Raw genomic sequence first — 21851 nt, 5'->3', positions numbered from 1 at the left:
CAAAAACTATACCCATTGGCTCCAGAGCCTGTGTCCCTCCACCCCCGTGTGCAACATGCCTTAACTGTCAGCCGGGCTAACCCAAGGACTGTAAAGATGAAACTCTAATGCTTCTTATCATTTTGAGTCTGTCTTCATATATCATTTCCAAACCATACGGCAAAGGGTATGTATAGATTTTACATACGTCTCTTAGTTTTGTGAATTTCGAAAGGATGTGGTTATAGCCTTTGACATCAGAGGAGAAGCTCCACATTGTTGACTGAACACTGATCGAAAGATAACGCTGGAGGTAAGAGGCCTTTTAACAGCTCTCTGAAAATCAACTGCCTCCCGAGTGTGTGCCTCGTGCCCGAAGCAGTTTCCACTGGCCGTACCACGGGGTGATGCCCAAGGTGCATCACTTCCCAAGAATTGGATCATGAACAACTTTATCCTCCTGGAGGAACAGCTCATCAAGAAATCGCAACAAAAAAGAAGAACTTCTCCTTCAAACTTCAAAGTCCGTTTCTTTGTTTTAACCAAAACCAGCCTGGCGTACTTTGAGAACCGTCATGGGGTATGTGAGCGCTTTGTCTTGTCTTTTTTTAAACAGTATTTTTTTTTATTTAGAGTGGGCTGAATTATGAAGATATACGTGGAATAAAGTAAAGCCAAAGGAGGCACAGACATGCTTGTTAAATAACAGTAAGAGTCATCAGAAGAGAATGTGGAAAAAAGTCCAGAGGCGGGGTGGTTGTATTAGGTGGTTTTAGTTCTAAAATCTGCAAAAGAATAAGTTTAATATTCATTAGTGTTTTTTTTCCTGCAAGTTTAAATTTAATTTTAAAATTATAATATTTTATGTGGCAAATGTTATGATTGGATAGAATATGAACTTCATCTGAAATATACTAGATTTTATGGGACATAGATTAATAAAATATTAGCATTTAATGGGACTTAAGGGATGGATGATCTAGCCCAGTTTCCTTAATTTATAGTGGGGAAAACTGATACTTGGAATGGTTAAGTGATAAGTTCAGTGACAGTGTTTTTATTAATTTAATTCTATTTGTCCCAATGGTCATTACTCACTTAATATCTTGGAATAATATTCCCCGGGCATTTAATTATCTAAAATTTGCAAGGTCCAATGGTAAACCTCTTTATCCCTTGGAAAACTTAGCAGGAGACAGGGGCTGTCACAGTTTTATACAGTATAGACTAGGGGTTCTTATCCAGAAGAGTACAGCTGTTTAGCTAGGTCAGTCTTTTTATATACCTAGAGATATTCTTATATTCCACAACATCAGTGATACTGTTACGATTGTTCCTGTTGCTCTTATTATCACTGATAATAATACTGTTATTAGACCAAACTCTACTCCTCTCTAGGTGACTGAGCCTGGGCAAATGTCTCTACCTTTTGCATCAGATTCTTTCTTTCCAACATGAAAGATCTGGAAATACTACCTACAACATTCCTTTCTTCTTTAAAAATTCCAGCACCTGTTGAGCCCTTCTCAGCAAATTTTCAAAGCATGTGTGTGACTTCTTACTATGTCATTGTATTATTTTTTTCCATCATTAGGGAGGGAAAGCAGGGGTTTTCACTGATATTTTACTGTAGGGGAAGTAACATTAGGTGCTTGGTGGTCACTTAGAGACAAAGGTATCCCCATCCCTTGTTGGGATCTGACTTGGTAGGTTTCGGCATGAGTTTGGAATCTTTTGAGAGCAGGCTTTAAAGTGTTCAATGAAATAGAGCCCTGAAGGAGGCCAGGCTGGGTATGAAGCCTATGGATGTTGCAGGTGAAATCAGACTGCTTCTTCTTTAGAGGGTCGGACATGCTCATCTTCAGCAGACTCGTATTGAAAACAATCAGTAATCAATCTGAAGGCATATGGAATTATTTTTGGACAGGGCCCCTTTGCTAGATACTCAGTAATTATTTGTTGACTAAGTTTACAGAGGGTTAGCAGTCAACTTGGAGGACTTATCATACACAGCTGATAAATCACATTGCATCAGTCAATTTTCTCTCTTCCTGTGATATTAGAACTTCTTGTTTCATATTGAAAGAGCAGCCATTTCTTTTAAATATTTTTTTCAAAGCCCATTTTATAGCTCTCTCCAATTCGTTTTCCTGACATTTGTTTTCCAGGTATCATCAGCTTTAGTTAGTACTGATTATTTTTGAGCAGTGTTGCTGTTTGTGGGCTGTTTGGTTGTGAATTTAGTACAATATTATTTGCAAATAATCACACAACCAAATGGTCTTGATTCCGAATTTTGTTGGTTATAATTTGCATATAGGCAATGTTGTAAAATCACTCCCTTATTCATTTATTTTTTAAAATTTTATTTATTTATTTGAGAGAGAGAGGAAGAGAGAGAAAGCACAAGCAGGGGGAGGGGCAGAGGGAGAAGCAGGCTGTCTGCTGAGCAGGGAACCCCATGCAGGGCTCAATCCCAGGACCTTGGGATCACGACCTGAGCCGAAGGCAGACGCTTAACCAACTGAGCCATCCAGGTGCCCCTCACTTATTCATTTAAGTATTATAAAAAAAACTCTGGGGCACTTAATTCTGGGGAACCTTAAGCTGTAGTTCCTAACATTTCTATATGGGATATAGCAGATACATAGTGCACAAACATCAAATTTTTTGTGTTCTAATGCCTATGGTTTATATTCATATACAACATTGATAAAAGCATTTCTTCAAATATAAAAATCATTGGTTAGAAATTTATCCAAGGTCACTGAGAAAGTAAGGTATGTGAGCTATTACTATTCATACCCTATGTATGTTCCATTGTTTAGAGCCATTGATTTGCACACAAGTGTGCACTGTATATCACCTATAGGAAACAACAGCAGAACGCTTATGGGAAGAAACGTTTTTTAAAAAAATTAAAGCCTTGGGACGCCTGGGTAGCTCAGATGGTTGGGCATCTGCCTTCGGCTCAGGTCATGATCCCAGGGTCCTGGGATCGAGCCCCACATCAGGCTCTGTACTCAGCAGGGAGCCTGCTTCTCCCTCTCCCTCTGCCTGCCTGTCTGCCTACTTGTGATCTCTCTCTCTCTGTCAAATAAATAAATAAAATCTTTAAAAAAAAAATTAAAGCCTTAGTCTTATCATCTGTGAAGTGGGTGTGATAATAGTACTCATTTCATGAGAATATGGTAAAGATTAACAGATAGAATGCATTTAGACTGAACTATTTGAAATTACTACTCAGTAGATTAAAAAAGGCCAGATATTGGGGCGCCTGGGTGGCTCAGTCGTTGAGTGTCTGCCTTCAGCTCAGGTCATGATCCCAGGTCCTGGGATCGAGCCCCGCATCGGGCTCCCTGCTCAGCGGGAAGCCTGCTTCTCCCTCTCCCACTCTCCCTGCTTGTGTTCCCTCTCTCGCTGTCTCTCTCTGTCAAATAAATAAATCAAATCTTTAAAAAAAAAAAAGGCCAGATATTAGCAATTTCATAGAGTTCAACTTAATTATGAAGTACTTAGCATAAGCCCTGCCACCTAGTAAGCACCTAGTAAGCCCCTAGTAAAAAGTAGCCATTATTTGTATCATCATCATGTCTCCGAAGGAGCAAGCAGGGTGGCATAACATATTCATTTTCAAATGAAGGAAAACATTAAAGTATTCTTCAAAGTCAGGCTAACATCAGGGGCCTGGATTCTTTCTATTCAGTGACTAAATGCCAAGTCTGTGGAGAGAGACATGTATGCATGATGCAATGTGGGATGCTGAGCCAACCACGGTCCCTCTCGGTGTCACAGCTTCTTTTTCTCTTTTCTTACCTGTAAAATTATGTTCCTTGCAGTTTTAAAATTCTGTGGATTTATGACATTGTATGAAAAATAATCCTACCTGCTCAGAAAAAAATCCTGTAATCCTGCAAATAAAGTATGTTTTTTCTAACTTTAAATATCCATATGTCTAAACGTCCATCCCGATGGAGCCTCTTATTTTAACACGGATTTGGTTCTGGTGTCTGGTAGTGAAATGTGCAAGTGTCTTCTGGGGAGCCAGGAAGCACCCTCACCGTGCTGCAGTGGGCCAGAAAGAGGCCTGCAGTTGGCAGGTCCTGGCTCACTGGCGGGCGTACTTGCAGACCCCACCCTGTGCCTGCCAGTTTCTTTGCAAAGTGGTCTGTGATGCCTGGCATTCTTTAGCGGAGGACAATGAGATCAGGGCCCCATAGTGTGCTGGTAAAGGTTTAAAACTCTGTGCTGGTCGAGATGGCGGAGGATATCAGGGAGCCCCAATGCATAGTGTTTGCTGATTTCTCTGGTGTAAATACTCCCATCATGGCCCATTTCAAACTACCATTGTGATATCTACTGGCTCCCAAAATTCCTCAAAATTTAACCATCAGCCCCCATGGGCCACAGCAAGCCAACTCTGACACACCGCTGGGCAGCTTTATAAGCAAATGATGTCCAGAGAGGTGATTACCAGCTGGGCAACATGCCTCATTGCTCATGAGTGAGACCAGATCCTTTCCAGGGGTCAAAGAGAAATGGAGGGCCTTGGGTCCTCCCAGTAAGCACGGGAGGGAAGGGGCAGCATAGATGGGGACAAGCATCACTGACTGGTGAGGCCGGTATAGCCAGCTAGAGCTGGATTCAAATTCCGGCTCTATCACTTTCTGGATATGGATCTCAAGCAAGGTATTTAACCTCTTTAAGCCTCTGTTTGCTATTTGTAAAGTGAGGACCCTGATCCTATCTACCTCAGGCGATGTTGAGTATTTCATGAGAGAGGCATGTGAGAAGCTTGGCCATACTGGTTGCACTTCAGTCTTCGGAAGGACCCTCAGGAGAACCGCAAAGCTTTCCCTGTTTTAATGTCTCTGCACCTTCGGGATCAAGCTTGTGCTGCTCACAAGCGTGTGGGAGCCATTCCATGTATGTGGGGCAGGATGAACTGTCAAGGCCACGTGCTAGTCAGTGTCTGGTCAAGGGTCTCCACTCCGCACGGTCTCTTCCCGTTAGCCTGCAGTCTGATCTAGCAGCAGAAACATCTCTTGGAATATGCATCCTTCTTAAATTAAAGATGGCAGATGGGGAGATGGTCCCCTTTCCTTGCTTTTTCTTCACTTTTCCTTGCACGTCAGTCAAAGACATAGCTTCAGGTGTCAGGCACATCTGGGTCGAAGACCAGCTCCCCACTTTGAAGCTATGCAGCTTTGCGTAAGTTGCTTAAGGCTGTGTGACTCTATATAAAGCTATTTACATTTTTTGTAATGATTAAACATTCCGTCTTCATCTTGCTTCCTTTTAATGAGAGGGAGGTTACCATTATTCCAATAATAATAGTAACTAATATTTACTTAACACTTACTAGGTATCAGTCACTGTGCTAAATGTGGATTATTTCATCTAATCCTTACCACCACCCTATAAATTAGGAAGTACTATTACCCTAATTTACAGAGCAGGTAGCAGAGGCAAAGAAAATTTCAGTAACTTCTGTGTTGGAAGAATTTAAATAACTGCCATATATCTCTAAGGCCTACACCCCCCCCCCCCGATAAATGGTGCTTATTACCATTAACAGTAGCGACCCATGACCCATGGGGAGTTGTGGCCTCCCCCGGGTTATTGCAGAGTGTGCAATGCCTTCTTGCTCTGAAGTCCTCAATGGAAAGGGCGGTCCTGAAAATCAGCAAGCCAGGGCATGGATCTTCTGCAGTGACACATGCCGTGAGCTCTATCATTTCCACACATAGTCCAGGACAAATCTTTGTCTTCATTGCTCAGGGAGCCCCACTATGTGCTCAAAAAGAAATGAGAGTTGTGGCAAGCTTTTTCTCCTAAAGTTCCTCTAGAATCTTCTCTCCATTTTCTATGGTCACCTTCCCCATAAAAGCTGCCAGCATCTCTCACCTGGGACTGCTACCACCTCCTAGTGGTCTCCTGTACCCTCTCTGCCCCAGCCCCAGAATCTATCACAGGCCATCCTCCATATCAGCTCATGTCCCTTTTTCTCCCATCTCTCTGGGATCCAACTACATTAGATTTCCTTCAACTTTAAGGCCCCCATTTTGAATGTCACTTGCTTGGAAAGCCTTCCCTGATTTCTCTGGACTAGGTCATCTACTCCTGTTATCCTCTGCCTTAGCCATACCTACCTTCTCTTCAGAGCACATCCCAGAGTTGCAATTACCCATTTATTAAAGTGATTATTGTGCTAATGCCATTCCCCCACCCTCCTTTAGATTATAATAAGCATTATGAGGTCCAGCACCCAATTTGGTAAAGATGGCATCACCAGTGTCTGTAAGAGGCCTGGCAAATACTACTCACTCATTCATTATTTGTGGAAGAAAAGGAGGGAAAGAGCAAGGACATGAGGGATAGGTACCATTGGAGAGGTTAGAGTTACACAAATGAACCCCTAACAGAACAGGGCTCAATTCCAAAAGACTAGAGAACAAAGCAAGTTGAAAAGAACTTCAAAAAGAAGAGTCCTTGGTGTAGGAGTAACTAAACAAGATTCCCTGCAGGTAGAAGTTCATGGTCCAGCCTTGAAAGAGGAAGAAGAAGCTTCAGAAGGTTGGAATTTTAAGAGTTGGGTCAGAGAGGCACATGTAGGAACCAGCAAGTGGGCCAGCCCTCCACCCTCCAACACACACACACACTCTTTTTAGAACAAAGCACTCTGTTCTCTTTTTTCCTCCTCACTGTCTTACCCTTCCTTCCCCTCTACAGCTAAACTCTTTGCCAATAGTATTCTTAAAGCTACCTGAGCATTTTTGCTTGAGATTTTCATCAGTTATAGTCTCTCCACCTCATTCCTGCATGATTGAGTTGCCTTCTGGCTGGGCTTTCGCTGACACTTGAGGCTCCGTACAATTTATTATCCATCTAGAACATCTAGAATGATCTTTTAAAATGATAAATCTGGGCTTACTCCCGACTTTAAAGCCTTCCATGGCTGTTTTAGAGTATTTAACTAAATCCTCAGCTATAGCCTATAAGACTCTTCATCCAGGGGTCCCTACCTGCCTTTCCTATTTCATTTCACACCACAATCCCTTTATCCAGCAGGCTTCTACCACATCTGCCTTCTTTCTGAGCCTCGAACACTCCAAGCTCACGCTTCCTCTAGGGCCTTTGGACACGGCCAGAATTAGAGTAAGGCAAGTGAGGGGTACACTTGGGGGTGCTCACTCTCCGGAGCATGCAAGTGCAGGGTCCTTGCATTTGTTATTCCTGTGGTCAGGAGCACCCCAGGCTTTTTGCAGGGCTGGTTCTTTATTGTTTCTGTCTGTTTAAATATTTTCTCGGGATCCTGTTTTGTTTTTTTTCTTTTCTAAGTACATAGATACGTCAATACATCAGCATCTGCACATATTTATTATTTATTGATGTGCTTCCCTGTTTATTTTCTGTCTGTGCATCCACTGGAGGACCTTGCTCATCACTGCATCACCAACAAACACCTAGAACAGTGCAGGGCACACAGTAAGTGGTCAGTAAATCCCCAGGGAACAAACAAAGGTCAGAAAAGTCAAATTGAATTCAGAAGAGCATCGGGGAGCTAAAAAATGTGGGCCATATGTAGCGAGGCCAAGGGAAGTAAGGATCCAAAGCGAAGTACTTTGCAATTCAGGCCCCTCAAGGCCAAAAATGTGCGGTTTCAATGTCCACCTTAATGGATTTTCTTTGTGAATTGACTTTGCCTTTGTGATGTGATGTTGATGTTTTAAGGAGAAAGCCAGTGGATAGGGAGTTTTTGTTTTGGAGGCAAATACTCCCACATTAAAATTAAATTTGATTCCTACTGTTCAGGGACTGGTGTGTCCGTCAACCAGTCTTTGCAATAAAAATAGACCACAGAGCAATACTGTAAATGTCTGGAATGCCGGTCTGGAAGAAAGGTTTAACTGGAAAGCCCAAAAGCTCAATGTCTTGAGGTATGAGGTCCACGTACAATAGGACATCTTCATTAAACTCAGAAATGAACCCCGCAGAAAACCATTTTAAAGCTCTTCTCAAGTTTTCATGCGCCAAAGAGCAAATCCTCATCTCTCCATTTTCTTAACCAACTAGTAATAAATTCTTCTACTTCATGAGGTATTAGGCTGACTGAAAAAGTAAATCTTCCAGGACCTAATTTTCATTCAGAGGTCAGTCTGGGTTTGACTTCATGACACTGTGGGTCTTCACCTAAAGTGATCCAGGGACAGAAATAGAAGCTCTGAAATGGTTTTCCATGGATATAAAATTCACTTTTTATTTTATTTTATTTTATTATGTTATGTTAGTCACCATACATTACATCATTAGTTTTTGATGTAGTGTTCCATGATTCATTGTTTGCATATAACAGCCAGTGCTCCATTCAATACATGCCCTCTTTAATACCCATCACCAGGCTAACCCATCCCCCCACCCCCTCCCCTCTAGAACCCGCAGTTTGTTTCTCAGAGTCCATAATCTCTCGTGGTTTGTCTCCCCCTTGGATTCTCCCCCTTCTAAAATTCCCTTTTTAGATCCAATGTCTGCTCAGGTCCTTGAAATTTCAGTAAATTTGTCAGTATTTTGATTAAATAAGAACCTGATCCAAAGTCTTATGTTGTCATATAATTCTCACTAACGTAAAGGTATTTATAAGCAAGCTTCTCATGATATTTTCCTTTTTTGATATTTAAAAAGTCACAGAAATTATACCTGCTTATTATAGAAAATTCAAATATAGGACTTCCCCCCCCCAAACTATATCTATTTGTGCCAAAGTTATTATTATTATTATTATTATTATTATTTTAAACCTAACACTGTATCAAGGAAACATTTCTTTTTTGGTATATAAAGATTCATTCATTTGTCCAGCAAATGTTTCTTAGCATCTACTATGTGCCAGGCTCTGGGCTAGATGCTAGGAGTACAGTGGTAAGTGACAGAGGAAAGGTGTCTGCCCTCCCCAGCTTACATGCTAGGGAAGAAGGCAGACAACAAGGAAGTATATAAATACATGGGGCAGATATAGATGGTGGTAGGTTCTATGGAAAGACTAAGCAGTAATTGGGGCTGAGTTGGGAAGAAAGGTGGCCAGAGAAGGAATTTATATCCAGGCTGGGGCCTGAAGGATGAGAAAGATCCAGTGATATGAAGAAATGGGGAAAAGCATTTCAGGCAGAGGATACTGACAGTGTAAAGAATCTGAGTTAGGAAAGAGCTTGGCCTATGTGAGGAATAGAGACTTGAACATACAGAGTTCAAGAGAGGGGTTCTTGTTGACATGTTATAGACAAGCATCCCTCTTCTGGGGATACTTTGTCTGGAATCATCCTACTCCGTGCTTTGGTGGAAAGGTGCTTGGTGTACCAACACTGAAGACCTCGGGTCCAGCACTGAGCTCAGGCAGCCATTAACAGCAAAGAATGAGGACAGATTAGAATCAGTTAAATCCACTTTGATTAATCACAAGAGACAGAGCAGCAAACATTCATATCCCCACACTATTTTTAAAAAATTAATAAAATAATTACACCCAAGAGTTCTCTGTGACTCTTTTGTCTAAAGACATTAACTTACAATATCTGTGGGAATGACCTTTGCTCTTGTGTAGACATAAGTTTCATGTAATTATAATCATAATGCATGACAATTTTATATTCTACTTTCTTCATTTGTTCTTCTATAGATACATTTCTACATATCTATGTGGTCTCCAAAGTAATCATTTTCTCATGCATATGATTTTTGTCATGATCAAATTAGTTCACTTTGGAGATATACTTATCTATTCTATGTACCTGAATAAATTGATGAACTTATCCTCTATTCTTTGGCTTTCAGGTTGTTTCCAGGTATGGTGAGAACACTGAAAAATAGTACTATACCTAACATAAAACTGTCTCCTTTTTAAAATCAGCTCCTTATGATCTAGTACTGCATGTGGGATAACTGTGTCATAGGATAAGATATTTTACGTCCTCTATCATTTGCTGCTATATCATCTTACAGAAATTAAAGCAATGCATGGGGCCACCACAAGTTACCAGAACCCTTAGAGAAGATTATGCTTCTAAGAAAGAATCCATGAAAACGAAAGAATCCCATTGTTGTGGTGATTTTCAAGTGCACTATTTTTTTTTTAAGATTTTATTTATTTATTTGACAGAGAGAGACACAGCGAGAGAGGGAACACAAGCAGGGGGAGTGGGAGAAGGAGAAGCAGACTTCCCGCTGAGCAGGGAGCCTGATGCGGGGCTCGATCCCGGGACCCTGGGACCGTGACCTGAGCCGAAGGCAGACGCTTAACGACTGAGCCACCCAGGTGCCCACAAGTGCACTATTTTTATAGGCTTTGAATGCGATGGTGAGAGAGAGGGAAGATACATATTTTATACATGGATAAGATGATTTGATTTAAAGTCAGTCTTATATATATGTAGATGAACCTACCACCTATAAAGCAGGATTTAAGGAGTGCCAAAAAGCTTTCTCCTCTGCAAAAGATCCCCATTTTTGTTGATGAGAAAGGAGAGGCTTAGAGAGGTTAACTATGTTTTCCTAGGCCACACATCTGGGACAAATAATAAAAGTTGGATTAAATGTTCTTCAATGGGTATTTTCAAATCTAAGCTTGTTTGTGTTTGAGAAGTCATGTAATAGAAACCATGGTGGCTGAGAAGAGAGAGTTGGGGCAAAGATTTCATTGGTGAGTTTCCAACTCTGTGTAATGGAGGTCCTGAGTGGGGACCCCCAGGCTTACCTGAATGACAGCACAACACTATCACCAACGCCATAACCAGCATCACCGCAAGGAGAGGACTGAACACATTCCTACAACTGTCCTCATGTAATCTTCACAGTTCCCTGAAGAAGATAAAAGTAATATTCTGTCTTAGAGAGGGAGCACTGAGACATGGAGAAGTTAAGAAATTCACCCAAGGTCACAGTAGTGGTAATAAGTGTAAAAGCAGCATCTCGCCTTGGGCTACAATAATTCCCTATACTTTGATCCCACTAACATGTGTTTTTCTGATATGACTTTGGTTGCCCAAGTAGAATCTCCTTCCGTGAGAATTCTCTGCAGAACCGACGCAAGCATCTTGGCCATTCTGTTTCTCGCTGCGACTCTGTGAATTCGCCAGTCTCCTGTGACTTTGCAGAGAGTGCTTCTGTCGACCTGGCCTCTGTGGGCTGACCAAAATGCGCTCATGAACTTGTAAACCTGAGGCTCTGCTCCTGGGGTGACCTCTGCCAAGGAAAGACGCTGTATAAGCCTCAACACTGTTTAGTTTACCAGACCAGATAATCATAATAACGGCTACCCCTCATTGAGCACTTTCTTAGAATAACATTCTGGGAATGCATACCCAGAGGGGTATACAGGAAAGACCACAAATAGGGGTACAAGCCAGGACCAGGGGCCCAGAAAGTGAGACTGAAGGCTCTAACACCAAATGCATCCCCTCTTCACAGTCCGTGCTATGGCCAATTTCAGGTACAGTGATCCACAAGGTGCACACTAGATGGTACATGGACAAATCTGGTTTTGATGTAGTTTTAATTTAACAGTTACATGTTTATTACAATTCACTTTCGGAAAGAGTATTTTTAAATATATGGTGGTGCTTTAAAACTTTCTTTTAGAATAAATTTATAAAACTTTCTTTTAGAATAAATTAGAATAAATTTGTTGAAGTGAAAAATCAATCCATTTAAATAATAGCATTAAGTATATGGTACCAGTTGGTGGAACCACATAACGGTGGAAATTTCGCGGGTGGGTTGCAAACTGAAGGCTGGAAACACTGAATCCATGGAATAAAAACATGAATCACCTTTCATGATTCTTTGCTTTTAAATAACAGACACTTAGTCTGCTCAAAGAGTGAAGTGTAATAATCCCACTGGACATTTAGAGACACAGAGGTGCATCCATAGAGACCAAGGCACTTGGAAAGGTGAGCATGGAAGAGACAGGCAAAAGAGATCTTCTTGGCCCCCCTGCTCTCCCTAGAAAGCTGTGACTCAGGGGCAAGGGAGCCTCCTGCCCCAAATGTCTGACCCCCAAATTTCTCTGAATTCAAGAGAAAGCTGGTATAATTTTTGAAAAGTCCATTATAAATCTCAATGACATTAGGTTACTGCTGTCCACATTGCTTTCTTCTGTGTTGTAAATTGACACTAGTTCACAAAACAGAACTGTCAGTGGAATGAACTCTTGCCCCCCTTGCCTCTATGCCCATTGGATCTCAGGTCTCTGTATGAATAGCCACTTTTATTAGGCCATCTTCTGCAAAATACAGACTAATTCTTTAAAAATTCTTGAATAGATAATACATTCACATAAATGTTTTAAACACAGTCACAGAATGTTAGTCAAGGGCCGACTCCCACCCTTGTCCTAAGCTACAGCGCTTCATGGCCTGAAAGCAATCAGTATACTCAATTTCTTATCAGTTCTCCTAATGATACTTTATGCACATATATGTAAATACAGATAAATGTTCTTCTTTTCCTCCTTTTTATACAATGATGGCATACTCTACACACACTTCATAGCCTTTCTTTTGGTTTGTTAGCAATCTTCTTAAAGATCAAACCATACCTATATACAAAGAGCTTCTTCATTCTTTTTTGTGATGGCATAATATTTCATTGAATGGATAAAAAGTTATCTTAATGTTGGACATGTAGTCTGTTTTCCAATTTTTTTTATTACAAATGATGAGGAATGAATAACCTCATCTGTATATCTGTATGTTACTTTCTTTTTTTTTTTTTAAGATTTTATTTATTTATTTGAGAGAGCGAGAATGAGAGAGAGCGCATGAGAGGGGGAAGGTCAGAGGGAGAAGCAGACTCCCTGCTGAGCAGGGAGCCTGACGTGGGACTCGATCCCGGGACTCCAGGATCATGACCTGAGCTGAAGGCAGTCGCTTAACCAACTGAGCCACCCAGGCACCCTGTATGTTACTTTCTATATCAATATGTCCATAATGGGTGATTTTGCCCATCATTGGCAATGTCTGGAAAAATTTTTAGTTGTCATAATTGGGGAGGGGAGTGCTGACATTTTTGGGCAGATCCCAGGGTGCTGCTAAGCATCCTACAAGGCACAGGACAAACTCACAACAAAGAATTATCCAGCCTAAAATGTTAATAGTGCCACGGTTGAGAAGACTTGGTCTATAGAAGACCTTTCTAAAAGTGGAATTGCTGTGTCAAAGGATATTTGCATCTGTTATTTTATTGAACATGACCAAATTATTCTCCAAGAAGTTGTGCCAATGAACATTCCCCAGGGCCACATGTGAGAGGCTTGCTTTGTCAAAACCTTACCAACACCATTACCATATGTTTTGATCTTTGCAAGTCTGACAGGTTTAAAAAATGGTATCTCAGTATAACTTATTTGCATTTCTGCTTTTGTAGTAAGTTTGAGCATTTTTTCATATATTTAAGAACACTTTCTATTCCTTTTGCCTGTTTTTCTATAATCTTGTTAGCATTTTCCTTAGTAATTTGTAGGAGCTCTTTATTAGTTCAATCCTTTGTGCAGACTAGTTTTGACCTACGTTTTCATTGTTGAGAGATTCGTATCCACCTGCTAATCATTCTGGAAATCTTATTCAAACCATTTCTATTAAAAGTTTTGTCATAGGGTTCATACTCATCACTTTCTGCTGCACACTTAGCCTTACCTGCTGTTCCTTCAATCAACCAATTAACAAATATTGATTGAGCATCTCCTTTGTGCTAGGGTTATTTTCTGAAACACAGTGAAGTTATTAATTTATATGCTTTGGCTACTGACTCTTCAGTGTTTGAAAGGTATGTGGAAAAACATACTCTTTCAAACTCATTAAAAATCCACAGGGCCTATTCTGGAAAGAAGGAAGGTTTTGAAAGAGCATTCACAGAGCAGAGACAAAATGTGCAGGGCACCTGGAGGATCTACTTCACCCTGGCATATAGCACTCGCTTCTTGCTCTTAGTTTCTACATAACTCCTTTTCTCTCTGCTTCCTTTTGAAAGCAAATCTAAACAAACATGCTTTTTTAAGGCTAGGATCACTAATATCTTTAACTAACATGAACGAGGCCTGGAAATTATTCTTGAATTATTGCTTCACTTCTAAGATAAATATACCCACATAAAAGTACAGAGTTGCCTTTTTAGAATCTACGGAGAAAATGGCTATCACTCAAGAAGAAGATGAGAGGACCTGTCATGAACTTGAACTGCCATGGATATAGAAAAGCAGGTGACAGGTGCTGCCTAGCTGCCACTTACTGTTAATGGGGTCGGGAGGTCACAAGGGCAAAGAGCTACATTTTGCACAGCCAGCATTCGACGTGTACCCCTCAGCCCTCTCCCATAGTCATCTGCCAAGGTTATTATTGTACAGTGTTTTGTTTTTAAATGTATAATTGCTTTAAAATATTATTTTTATTTTTCTGTTTAGTGAATTTACATGCTCACTGCAAAAGCTTCAAATATTACAGAAATATATAATTTACATGCAAAAGTCTGCCATAGTGCCACCCACGAGAGAGAGCCGGTATTAGCAGTGTTCCTTTTGTATTATTTCTTTGAGTTTTGCATATACTGTTATATGTTTTACTATTTCTTTCCCCAAAAATGAGACGATGCTCCATCTATGGCTCTAAACCTGCTTTTTTCAGTTAATGTATATATTTTTGTTCCTCTGGATAAATGGCTTTCTCTTTGTTAATGGCTACAGAGTAGTCACAGGATAGATGAACCGTAAGTAATTTAACCATTTGTCTATTGGTGAATATTTAAGTTTCTCTAGGTTTTTAGTGAAATAAATAATGCTGTTGTGAAATCCTTTTCCCTACATCTTTATGTATTTTGAACAAATGTTTCTATCGGATAAATCCTATAAGGGAAATTCTTCTTTCTTTCTCTCTCTCTTTCTCTCTTTCTTACTGTTAAGAGCATTACTGTTTTTAAATACAATAAAAATATATATTCATGGTAAAATAGTGAAACAGTATAGAAGGATGTGAGGTTAAAAGCAAAGCTCTCTTTCTACTTCCTACTCCCGAACACCAGAACCATTGCTACAAGTTGTATCTCTTAACAGCATCTTGTGAGAAATACATTCATAATTTTAAGAAAGGATCCCAAATTTCCCACTGGAAACTATACAAGAGTATAGTCCGTTATCTTTTTTTCCTTTTTTTGCTTTTTCTTCTTTTTTTGAGTGAAATCCTCACTTTTTCCTCTTGGGTAGTCAGGGTGCTACTATGACAAGATGGCAGACTTTAAGGGAAGCTAGAGTGTTTTCCCCACAGCACAACCAGCCTCGTCCAAAACCACATTGCGAAAAGCTGAGGTGAGGAAAGCCATTTGACTCTGGCTTAGCTATGACTGAAAGGGCTTGTAGAAAAGAAGAAAGAAAAGAAGGCAGGTGCGGGATGGATCATAGTTTCCTGACTTTAAGTCAGCCCAGGAGCCTCAAAATCTGCCCCCTTGGCTCCAGATTCTCCCAGAACTGCAAAGTTTCGTGGATATGGGTTAGGGGAAGAGAGGAGCCAGCAACAGCTAATCCCAAATTGCCCTGGTGTTTTAGAAAGTGCTACTATTTCCATTGAGACAGTAATGATCACATTTTTATTGGGTATCGGGCAATGTGCCGGGTGCCTTTCCGTAGCTCAGGTCACAGTGACCCTGCACGGTGGCTGTCAGCAAGCCCATGACTCCTCAAGAACTAAAAGAATGAAGAAGAACGAAGAGAACTAAGCCCAAAGGACTGAGACGACTTGCCCTGTGCTACTTGTCACCCCAGAGACTCAAACCATGATTTTTGCAAGTCCTGAATCTCTGCTTTTCTCACCTGCAGCATGAGGTCCCCTTTGTCATCAAAGACTTCTGTTGAGTTGGGAGACTGGGAGCGAATTCATGGGCTACCTTGAGCATGTTTTGCAGAAAAGATGCAACTAGAATCCAGGAAGACCCCTAAAACCCATTTTAGAACTGGCATTCTGCTGTGTGTGTTGGAAAGGGGACAACCCCCCCAAATCAGTCACTTAAGTTTCATTTCACAGGACATCAGTTTTAATTTCAGTTGTGTCATTGTGTGATTTCAGATTTGTACAATGTACTACAGGCCAGAAAAGGCATTGAGCAAAATATTTGAAATGCCTTGGTTAGAATCATCACCAGAAAGATTTTCTAATCATAAAGAAACTCTGATAAAGGCAGTATGTGGCTACTTTTACAGTGTGATCTGGAAAAGTCTAAAACGCATCACTCCCTTTTGAAAAATACACTCACAGCTAATGCCTGAAATTCCTTTATTGAAGCTCTTTCTTGGCTTCAGTTTCTAATATCTGTCCTAATCCAAACTCCTCTGAAGCAAGCCAAGCTTTACTCTTTCAGTAAGTTAAACCCTTGGTGAATGAGTATTTGGGGAAGGTTTTGATAGGCGAGTGGGAGGAAAAGCAGAAAGCAAAAGCCCTCTGAGAGCAAATGTAACACAGTCGGGAAGACCAGGAAATAGGCCCCTTTCGTGGTTTTGGCTTGATTTTACAAATAATTACAAATTAAACAAATGACTCCGGAATGTCAAAATCACCAGTATTGCCAGTTAAAAATTAACATTGCCCCTCCCAAATGGTGGTTCCTGGTTACATATTTGCCCAAAAGAAAATCACCCCCCAAAATGTGGACACATAAAGACAAGTGAACAAGGTCTTATTTTATGTACAGTATTTGGAGAAGGAAAGGAAGTAACACTTGAGTGATTGGTTTAGCATTTGAATGAGTTTGTGAGTAGGTTTATGTGGTTTTTTTTAAAGTCCTCTAAATTAGCCCAATGATTCAGGGACTATGATCATTCTCACTTAAAAAAAACAAGGCAACTGAGAAGTTGAGACACTTGCCTCAGGTTGCACAGCTGGTCAGGCAGATGTAGGTCTACCGGACCTGAAAGTTCCAATCCTCTCCCACTCTGCCTCTCCAAAGCAAAAAGGTGAAATTCGGCTGTTTTTCAGGAGGGTGGAGATATCTTCTTTCTTAGGTATCAAATACCTAGCTTCTCAATGACACATCTGTTGGACATTGTTGCAGCAAAAGAGCCAATGTTAATAGGAGTGAAGTGGACTTATCATTCTGAGGAAGCAGAGAATGTGCTCCCCCTTTCAAATTCAGCATAAGCATTGCACCATCAAAGAGGGCACAGACAAATGCCTGCCAGACCACAGCTCAGAGTATAGAGCGTGCAATTGATTGTTCAGCTGGAGTCTGGGGAATGAAAATCTCCTGTGGAAAGTCGGGACAAGTGCAAGAGCCATGAAACATAGTTGTTAAGCGCTCAGGCTCTGGAGTCATAGACTTGAGCTTGTAGCCTTCCAGTCCACTTATTAAGAGACTTGGCCTTTCTGAATGTCAAGGTCCTCACTTGCAATATGGGGCAATGATACTGCGCAAGATCGTAGGTCAAATGGGCGCTGGCCTGTTGAGTGCCTGAAGTATAAGATGTGCTCAAAAATGTGAATCGTCCTTTATTTTGGTTTTGTTCCCTGCCTCTCTTTTTGAAACTCACAGTCCAAAATTCTGTTTTGTATAATATATTAACATAAAAAGAAAGGGGATATAAAAGCTGCGTGCACAAGCTTGCCTTTATGCAAATATGTAGACACTAGCATCTTGTTGGGTTGTGTTTGACACATATCAGGTGTCCAGGTGGAAGCTTTGGAATATGAAGACAGTGTAGCTTTGAACATGGCCAAGAAAAGAGACAAAGGCCAAGTGAGGTCTTGTGACTTTCACCCCGAGTGATGCAGATGGAATGAGAAGTAAGAATGAGAGCAGGTTTTACTTGGTGTCTCTCTTTTCCTGATGGCTCTTGTGTGGTTTCCTTGGAAAGTTTACCCTGGCATTTTTCAGAAATAGCACAGTTGTTTGGGATGATTACAGGCAATCACCATTTCTCAGAGATGGAACTGTGTTTAGCTCACTGACAGGCTACTCCCCAGTCCCCAGCTGGGGGGATGCACAGCTGGACTCTTGTTTACCACGTATCAGATCTTGTGAACTTTGAAGACAACCCACCTCAGGGAACTCATTTAGGAAAAAGAGTGAGTTTTGATGGTGGAACATGAAATCCCTTCCAACGGAAGAACAAACCCAGTAGCCAGCTCACCTGACAGGCTGTTAACACAGTGTCTCTTAAAATCCATGTTTGAAGTCAGTGAATATTAAGAGATTAAGAGAGATAATCTGAGGTTACAGGAGAAGCCCTCCTTGGATATCTTGAAGCCACACCGTCCAATAATGGAGCCATAGCGATGTGTGGCTGCTGAGCACTTGAAACGTGGTGGGTCCAAATTGAGATGTCTTCTACAATACACGATTTCAAGGACTTAGTACAAAAAATAATGTATCTCATTAATTTTTATGTTGATTACATGTTGAAATAATACTTCAGATATAATAGGGTAAACAAATACATTCTTAAAATTAATTTTATTGTTTCTTTTTCATTCCTTGTAGTGTGGGTACTAGAAATCTTTAAGTTACATATATGGTTCCCATTCAGCTCTTCTTGGACAGCATGGCTTTAAAACATCACACAGAATCTTTATCCCTACTCAAACTCTCGTTAATACTTACCTCCATTTTGTACCCTGATTATGATGATCCTAGGCTATTAACAGCAAATGCATATCCAGAACTTTGCTACCTTAGGGCTTTGCTCTTGCTGTGAACTCAGTGTAGGGTGCTTACCTACCCCCACACCCGCAGACATCATCTCTGGTGCCTTTTTCAACTCCCTGATCTTTTCTCATAGGCCCTCTCCCCAGACAGGCCTGCCCTATCCACAAGTTGGTCACATCAACCTGCTCTATTCTCTTTATGGCACTTGTTTATATTGTCTGCCCTCTCAACAAGACTGTGAGCTCCATGAGAAGATCTGCCATGTTCATCTCTCTATTTCTTGCTCTCAGAACAGCACTTAGCTTATAGCTGGTCCCCAGTAAATAGTTCCTGAAGAATTAAATGCATTAGCCTTAAATCTGACTGAGATTGTTTAAACTGTGTTTCAGCGTGGTGCCCTTCATTCATATCATGCTGACTGAGCACCTGTTGTAAGCCTGTCACTATGCCTTAGGAATACGGTGATAGATGTCCTGGCCTCACTCTCAGGGAGAACGGGACTTAGTGGCTTCCAAGGATAAACATGTCTTGCAAACAGAGTTGTCCTATTACTGCCGAGCCTTTTGTTGCATTTTACTATGTGTACTACTAAGGAAATAATGCAACAGAGGTAAAAAAACAAGATAACCTCAAAGCTCAGACTCCCTGTTTACCCACAGTGGCAGAAGGTTGCTGAAAAGGCAGCTCCCTTGTGCTCTTCTGTTTTTAAAAAACAGATTAACCATCCTAAAGAACTATGATTATGGGCAGAACCAAGCCATGTATTTCTAGCTGTGGAAGACTCTAAATGAGAAGATATTTTGAGCTCAAAGGATACATGTTTTCAGAGGTTTTTAAGGGAAAACTGACCTTTTAATACATCCTTAGATTACAAAAGCAAGCTGTAGACCACTGTGTGGAGCAGATGATTGTTTTTGTTTGTATATATCCTATAAGTGTGTGTGGGAAGGACAAATGCATTCCAAATGGTTAACCTTGGCTATCTCAAGGTTGTGGAGAAGGGTGGAATGATATGACACTATAAATGTTTTCGTAACATACTTCCATATTATTTTATTTGTTACAGTGAACATGTATAATTTCTGTACTTTCAAAAATGAATAAAGTAGTTTTTAGAAAGAAAATTTAAAAAGAAACACCACAAGGCATTTTTTCATCTCAGTTCTGGCCCAAGCAAAGGCCAGCAATTAGGCTGGGTTTCAAAAAAATAGGAAGTACAAACTGAGCTCACTTCTGGAGAATTTTATCATATCATGGCTCTCTTACCATAGTTAGGACTTCATTAACCTCTTTAACTGGGAGAGTACTCTTTATTGAGAGCACCTGTTATAAGCCAAGTAATTTGTTTACATATGCCCATTTTATTCTCTAAATAATCTTGCAAAGGTAGGCATTAAATATATCCTCACTTAGTGGATATAAAAATTAAAGTTCAGGGAGGTGAGATGAGTTGCCCAAGGCCACAGAGCTAGTTAGAGGTTGAACCAACTTTGCAGAGAAGAACTACAAAAACAACTAGAAAACAAGTAATAAGATGGCAATAAGTACACATCTATCAGTAATTACTTAAATGTAAATGGTCTAAATGTGCCAATCAAAAGACATAGGGGGACAAAATGGATAAAAAAAAAAAAAGCAAGACTCATCTATATGCTGCCTGCAAGAGACTCACTGCAGACCCAAAGATGTATACAGACTGAAAGTGAAGGGAGGAGAAAAGGTATTCTATGCAAATGGACACACACACACACACACACACACAAACACACACCTAAATCCAAGCAATACTTGTATCAGTCAAAATGAGACTTTGAAACAAAAATGGTAACAAAAGACAAAGAAGGACACTACATAATGATAAAGGGACCAATACAATGAGAGGATATATAACAATTGTAAATATCTATGCAACCAACATTGGAGCACCTAAATACATAAAGCAGATAGTAACAGACATAAAGGGAGAGATTGATAGTAATACAATAATAGTAGGTGACTTGAATACCCCACTTGTATCAGTGGATAGATCATCCAGACAGAAAATCAATAAGGAAACAGAACCCAACTTTGAACCTAGTCCTTTTCAACCTTTTGTCCAATTCACCACCATTTGCTACCTCTTTCTAAAAGATAAGGTGTAATGCAGTATTTTGCAGCTGGTTCCATAGCTGAATTAAACTCTGTTCTCAATGGAAGCCTAATTGTAGGCACTTGTGAAAGGCTTCTGCTCCACAAAAGCTTTCCCCTAACTAGCCCTGGAGCCTGATAGTTAGCAGTAGAATCTATCCCATTGGGTGACATCTCCTGGGATCCATTCTCGAAGTACAAGGACCCTTAGAATTGAGTAACATGTAACATCATTATAGATCATAACCATCATGTGACCATAATATAAATTAATTACCAAGGAAATAAACCTAACAAATGTCCAAGGAAATGAGACATGAAGCCAGTAAGATGATGGGGGTGTAAAGAAGAGATAGTTATAGAGCAGAGTCAGGAATGTCCTACAGGGGTGTCATTGTGGGACGGTTGATAAATATAAGGGACCTAGAGGAACCAGATGTAGGAAAGAAAGGTGCCACTAAAGGTATATATCACCATCCAGGCCAGGCAATGGGTGGGCACAAAACAGAGAGAACGGGCGCATGGAGTCGGTTTCCATACTGCATTCCCCACCCCAGCTACAAGGCTGCTGTTTGTCAAAAGGTCACTGAGATATAAGACATCAAGGCTCAATGAGTAAAAATCAGTCACCCCATCAAGAGACAATTCACAGGGCATGTTCTCCCAGGAATCTGCTCAGAATGTCTCTCTGAGGCCCAGAGGGCCAAGAAATAGCTTCTGGATATATGGGGGGGTTAGTTTACAAAGCTAATGGATCTTATCTAGTAGTGGATTTCCATAAGCAACCTGGACAAAAATACCGTCTGCTCTCTTCTTTAAATAGAATATGCTTTTTTTCCCCACAGAAAAAGCGCACATTGAAGGGCTCCATTGAACTCTCCCGAATCAAATGTGTCGAGATTGTGAAAAGTGACATTAGTATCCCATGCCACTATAAATATCCATTTCAGGTAAGTCCACTACACCTGAGGGAACTAGTTCCCCATTCCTGGGACAATGGTTGAAATCCTCAGTCATTGTATTAGAAGGTGGGACAGGGACGACTCTGATCTATAGTTAGATCGCAACAA

The 21851-nt window shown here is 40.6% G+C and overlaps 1 protein-coding gene across 1 annotated transcript in view; it reads left to right on the top strand.

Moving 5' to 3' along the window:
• Window positions 1–294: 294 nt before the first annotated feature.
• ITK (IL2 inducible T cell kinase) overlaps window positions 295–21851 on the top strand; it is a 61043-nt gene continuing 39486 nt past the window's right edge. The window contains exons 1-2 of the mRNA XM_021697442.1: window positions 295–559; window positions 21627–21731. Of these exons, the coding sequence (XP_021553117.1) occupies window positions 422–559; window positions 21627–21731 (243 nt within the window). The 5' untranslated portion in view covers window positions 295–421. The remainder of the gene's footprint in view (window positions 560–21626; window positions 21732–21851) is intronic.

This window comes from Neomonachus schauinslandi, chromosome 7, assembly GCF_002201575.2.
Source record: "Neomonachus schauinslandi chromosome 7, ASM220157v2, whole genome shotgun sequence".
NCBI classification, from domain to species: Eukaryota; Metazoa; Chordata; class Mammalia; order Carnivora; family Phocidae; genus Neomonachus; species Neomonachus schauinslandi.
The sequence above is the reverse complement of the archived record's forward strand: the minus strand, read 5'-3'. Positions and strand labels throughout refer to the sequence as shown.